This window comes from Homalodisca vitripennis, chromosome 4 (genome assembly GCF_021130785.1).
Source record: "Homalodisca vitripennis isolate AUS2020 chromosome 4, UT_GWSS_2.1, whole genome shotgun sequence".
NCBI classification, from domain to species: domain Eukaryota; kingdom Metazoa; phylum Arthropoda; class Insecta; order Hemiptera; family Cicadellidae; genus Homalodisca; species Homalodisca vitripennis.
In genome coordinates, this window is record NC_060210.1 from 125278501 (window position 1) to 125284618 (window position 6118).

The 6118-nt window shown below is 34.8% G+C and overlaps 1 protein-coding gene across 1 annotated transcript; it reads right to left on the minus strand.

Annotated features, from left to right (window-relative positions):
* Positions 1 to 462: 462 nt before the first annotated feature.
* On the minus strand, positions 463 to 5809 carry LOC124360117 (facilitated trehalose transporter Tret1-like). The gene is made up of 3 exons (XM_046813448.1): positions 5418 to 5809; positions 3440 to 3500; positions 463 to 2192 (listed from the first exon to the last, which is right to left on the minus strand). Exons 2-3 carry the CDS (start codon positions 3498 to 3500, stop codon positions 871 to 873), a joined length of 1383 nt encoding a protein of 460 aa, XP_046669404.1. The 5' UTR covers positions 5418 to 5809; the 3' UTR covers positions 463 to 870.
* Between the last annotated feature and the right edge of the window lie 309 nt (positions 5810 to 6118).

Genomic DNA, 6118 nt, shown 5'->3' on the forward strand with positions numbered 1-6118 from the left:
ATACATTTTATTAAGACAAAACTTTTGATTATTTAAATTAACTTCCGAAAGTCACAATGTAAAGCTTTCTGCAGTTTGAATATTTTGGCTTGGGGATATAAGGTAAAACCATCAGAGATGAGGATAACATTTAGGATTTTTGACTGGGTAGTTCTACATCAATTCTCTTTCCTGCACATATCATATCAAGATTCTGATAGATTTAACGAATGCGAGGTACCTCCTGAAATCTAGATAATTAGGCATGAAGCTAGGAATAAACGGATGAGCTCTTATACTATTTAGGTTAGGTATCCGAGTTTTATCAACGTACAATTTTACTTGTAGGTTATCTGGTTCTGTGTGACAGTATACAACATACTTATCAATAATTGTGATAATTGTTTATACTTGAATGAAAGAGGTTCAACAATATTTACAGGAGGAAAACATTGTTATAAGGGAATTGTATAGTATGGACACTTTGATGCCATATAGTTTATTTTACTTACTTTATGTATCTTAAACAACATCGAAAAATTTACCAAAATAAATGAACAAACGATAATCTAGAATTTAACTGTGGTATTTATATATGAAATTTATACTCAATACCAAAATATCACTAAACCGGTAACATTTTAAAAGTTAGTCTTGAAAGTAATAATAGTTATTGACTTAAGTATAAAAAGGTGATATAAATATCAGTATGAGTATTATAATTAACAATATAAATAAGTCAAAACACGTATGAGATAATTTATAAGCATTTATGCGCAGAGATCCTTTACAAAACCCAACACAATATGTATATATGAAACTGAGTCAATAAGTAGTAACTCTTAGATAAAAACTACTCTAATTAGAGAAATGATATTACTTTTAGAAACTTCAGGCTTTAAACTCGAGAAGTTCCTTTCTGATCTGGACAAAAGATTTTCCTTTAGTTTCTGGAGCGTTGAAGTAAAAGTAAGTGCCTCCAATTAAAATGGTTAGTGAGTAAAAATAAAAATTGGCATATAACCCAAGGTGGTCATTCACTGGCTGATACATTATCAACAATACGAAAGAAAATATGGTAACATTGATGGCACCAATACTGGAAGCAATCCCTCTAGTATTGGAGTTAAACAGCTCCGATGTGTACAGAGAACATACAGGATACATACCCGTAGTGCATAAACCGGAGTAGATGAGAATTAAAACTGGAGAGATCCAACTAAACGTAGAGACAACTAAAGAAGTATTAAATAAAAGTAAGTAGTACGTTCCTGTAGTAAATTGGCAAATGAAAGTGCCAATGCATGACAGCATCAGCAAGGGTCTTCTTCCCAAGGAGTCTGAGGTGAATGAACTAATAACCCCTCCAGCTAGCATTACAACACCAACTGCCATAGTTACTACATCAGATGATATAGAGAGGTTAGGCGTCATATCGAAAATATCAGTGGCATAAACAGTGATAGCTCCAGTTCCACTCAGTAATCTAGCTCCTGTCAACATCATCAGAATGGTTAGGGCTTTTCTTTCCTCTGGGTTTCCTATTATATCACGTAGCCCAGCTGATCTCTGGTTGGCTTCAACACTCCATTTGATCTCTTCTAACTCTTCCTTTAACTCATCAGTTGAAGTGTCTCGGAACCAAGCTAATGATTTGCGCGCCTTTTCAATATTTCCACTCATAACGTAATAATAAGGACTCTCGGGTTGCCAGAAGAATAACAACATGAAAGGTATGTTTAAAACAAGTGTAAAGTAGGTAAAATTGTAAAAGCTAAGAAAAGGGCCCACTGAGTATTGTATAACGAAACCTAGCCACCACGAATTGAAGAATATGCTTGTCACTGCTCCTCTGGTCGATTTGCCAGCGATTTCGCCTAAGTAGACAGGAGCAGCGGTGAATGTCAGTCCCATCGAGAACCCCTGCAGAACTCGAGCTGCTCCCAACATAGTTACTGAAGGGTAGAAGATGACCATCAGCCAGCTGATGATGTAGAGAGGTCCAGTCGCTAGGATGACTGGCTTGCGCCCGATGTAGTCCGACAGAATTCCAGCTGGAAGTGGGGATATCAGGTTGCCAAGCTCTATGATAGAGATGACCCAAGAAGCTTGATCCCTTGTCATAGGAATCTCACTGTCAGATCCAAGGAGGTGGTTCAGAATGGGCGTGGTCCATCCGTAGCATGTTGAAGAATTTACAACACTGAAGCATGCTGAAACATAAAATATGTGCGTAACACACTGCCTGTTTTATATATTTATTTTTGGAAAAGATTATTTGGTCATTATTAGCAACAGTTAAATAATTGTGTAACAATTACTAAGATTTTGATATTTTTTCGTTTCTGATGACTAGTTATTGTTCCTAATTCATACCTAATGATAAGATGATTTTAAGAATATATGTACTAATTTCTAATTAACTATAATTGATATAGGAAGTCAAAAAACGTTGAGATGTAACATAAAATAAGGCCAGGTAAGACTAAGAAAAGAATAATTGATCTATTAACCAATTATGAATAATCGTTTCAACTAACTTTAATTTGTTAATCCATCATACAACAGTTAAAAATGATATTGTCACACGAGCTAAGCATTAATTAGAACTAAAATAATGTATATAATATAATAAAGGAAAGATTACAGCTGATATTTTGATTTGCCCTATTTATAATTTAAAATGTATAAAAAATAAACATTATCCTTGTTTGCTTCTACCCTTCTTTACGGTTTATAACTATGGCCGTTTGGTTTATCGTTATTTGCTGTGTTGGAAAAAATGTACTAACATCAAACTCTTCCGGTTCACACCGGGGAGCTTACACATGCTTGAAATATTTTAGTATCGCCGTAGAAACTCGTCTCCAGTCCATAGTTTTTAGACTAAAACCGATGTGAGGATGTCAAGTAATTTTACCGATTTTTGTCATGTAATTTAAGAAATTATTCTTGTAAGCCAATGCTTCTATGGCGATGAACCAGAAGACTTTAATGCTAGTTATAACAACGACCACGTAAGACAAAGAGAACAATATTGAGCAATTCTGAATAATCGTTCCAATTTATTATAATGTGTAATACCAACAAACAGTTAACAACAGTATTTGTCATATGGGACATAAACTAAGTAGAACTAAAATAATAATCTATTCAACTAACTGACAAAGTAGGTTAAACAAAACGTCTATGTGTAACATTAAATAACAAATTTAGTTTTATATATATATATATATATATATATATTAACTCCTATATTTGATGGGTATTATCAACTAATATTTTTGTATAAGTATAATTTATTATTAAATTGAAGCAATTCATAAAACTGGTCGTACAGAAGCACAGTATAAACAAACCGTAGTAACATAAACTGAAAAGCTTAGTGTAGAGGAAGTGCTTTGATGGTCAAATTATATACATATGATATAACTAAACTGTCAAGAATGTTTAATTTTACCTGCCACAGCAGCTATGTACTGATTGAGTAGTCCTCTAGACTGGCCGCACTTCACCGCCATCTGTATTGACAAAATGAGAGGCAAGACACAATCTTATGTTCGGGCTTAATTGCTGATAGCAGACACTCTAGGCACATGTTCAGCAGTGATGGATCGGGTATATATGGTGGGGGGGGGGGTCATATAAGATTGCAATGGGACTATCATCACTAATTCAGAATACGTTTTACAGCAACCTCTTGTTGGAATACCATAACAATTAACAACCATTCAGGATTATCTATATAATTTCAGTTAGCTTTTTTTGCTTGTCCAGAAGTTTTTGTGACAGATCAAAGACCTGTACATGTAGAAGTGGCGAAGCCATTATTTTCAACCACAGAAAATCATAAATTAGGTGTTTGGTTATGTTTATAGATAGCTTGGATCGAAATTTTAAATATGGTAGACTACTAATTTCTCATCCATTATTCTTTAGATTACTGGATATGCCACCGATATATCGTACTCAAGTGAACCATGTAAACGGATATCCGTTCCAAATCCGTGATACTAAACTAATCACTGAAAGTTATGCAGTTATATTTCTAATTTGTAAAAGCCAAAATTGTAACTAGTGGTATTTGTGAATTGTCGTCTTTCATAGCCTACACCTCCCATATTTGTAGTGTCTATAAGACCTGAGTGTGCCGTGCGCAAGTATGTATGTTGCGTTGGTTTGAAGTGCACACTGAGCCTGGATTAGTTCGAGTGAAGTTTCTTAGAGTGGCGATTAACCTTAAAAATTAACATTTGTCCTTGACTTAAAATAAAGTACGGTACTAGACTTATATCTTAAGGATCTTAAAACAGAAACCAGTTATTTTATCAACAAAGAGCTGAATCTAGTTTTCCAATTATCTATTCGAAAGCCACTTGATAAATTTTAGAAGAACTAATAGATACGGTGGTTATAAACGTTCAAGATATCATATGATGTGATAGATATGAACATTATAAATTGTGTATGCGATATTCTTATGACCTAATCTATATATAACAGGCAATTCTGATGCAAAGTGGACAACATTTACGGTATTAGATTATCTGGTCCTTTGCTATTATACGGTGGCCATTATGTCCCTATCTACTACTTGTTACTACGTGATATACAAGTAGGTATAAATTACGTCATCGTAAATACGGCAATAGTAGTATCAAATATAAAGGTAACCTTTACGAGCGCTCACGAGATCTGAGCTTAAGTTTGTGTAGGTACTATCTCTAGGAATGTTTTGCTTTTTTTCGTCAGAAGTGCGGGAGGAGGGAGGGCGTCGCCGCATCCCACATTGATGGCCGAGGTATTTCTGATCGGTACTTTCTCGACCTAAGATCACGTGCCTATGGTAAAACGTGATCTGACGTCGGAAAGTACCGATGGGAAATGCCCTTGGCCATTAGTGCAGATTTCGGCGGCGCCATCGGTGCTACCCCGTCCTTCTGGCGAAAGAAAAAAAAACACCCGCCTTGATAGTAACTAAATTCAAGCTCAGATCAAGTGAGTCTATTTTCTCATTAATTTTATGGGTAACCATGATGGCAACTAGAACTTCCGGAATAACCCAATTTGTAAACAAACTAAGTACAATCATATGACATTTTAACATGTGACATAGTAGCCTACTACTATGCGTGGGCTAATGAAAGAGCTATTGACGAAATTTTGCTTGTAACCACAGCGAAGCCTGTTACGCAACACGTTTTGTAGTGTACTCCTACCCAGTAAATAAAATTCTACTGAAGGTTATATTTATAACCTGACGTTATATTCATCTGGACAGAAACTGAACAAAACATTGATAAGCACACAAGCTATGAAGCTAAATACTTACCATATTAACATAACCTAAACAAAAAAGTTTGGTGGAGATATAATAATGTAGTTTTTAATTCTTAAACAATCCTGATCAACGAAATGAATAACGGTATTGTACTTACCAGGGTCAGTAGAATCTCTATACTCTGTGATTACATGAACTCCTTTTATCTTATTACGCAATTCCTTCCGTCATGCCATATAGATCATTATATGTCTTGATCGGAAAATATATGTAAACATGAGATAAATAAAATGTTATCAGAGATAAATTCACTGTAATAGATATAGTACTGTAATTTTCATTAGTTATAATTGCAATATTGTAATAGTTGTACGAACAATGAGTAGAGAAAGCACATCACGCACCATTATAGTTAGAAGTGTACAAAATGCTTTACAGGGAGGACGTTTTGACACCGAGATGACGGTTCTAGTAACACAGCAGCGATAAAAACGTTCGTTACTTTCTGGACAACCATTGTAATAAATTGCTATATACAAGTCAATACTGAATAAAAAAAATATTTTAACAGCGAATAACATAAATAAAGTACTCAACCTAATCACATTCCCGTCGCGTGCCGTTACTTATTGATAGCCTTAGTTATCAACGCTTATCAGGTCCACAGTCAAGTTGGACTGACGAAATTTTAGTTGTTTTTATCGGCAAAGTAGAGTATACCTGCTCTAATCAGGTTCAGGCATGCTCTAGTTGTACTATCTGCAGATGAACTTTGCAGATTGAAATAAATAAACCTCAATACCTAAAAGTATCCTCAACGCGAAGAAAGTTCATGTGTGGCTTTTAAAATAGACGAAT

What these genes read in the sequence shown, in the direction of transcription:
- LOC124360117 (XM_046813448.1), bottom strand. Translation starts at nt 3,500, where the DNA reads ATGGCGGTGAAGTGCGGCCAGTCTAGAGGACTACTCAATCAGTACATA. An exon ending in GTACATAGCTGCTGTGGCAG is followed by an intron (nt 2,193 to 3,439) that starts GTAAAATTAAAC and finishes TTTATGTTTCAG; the next exon opens with CATGCTTCAGTGTTGTAAAT.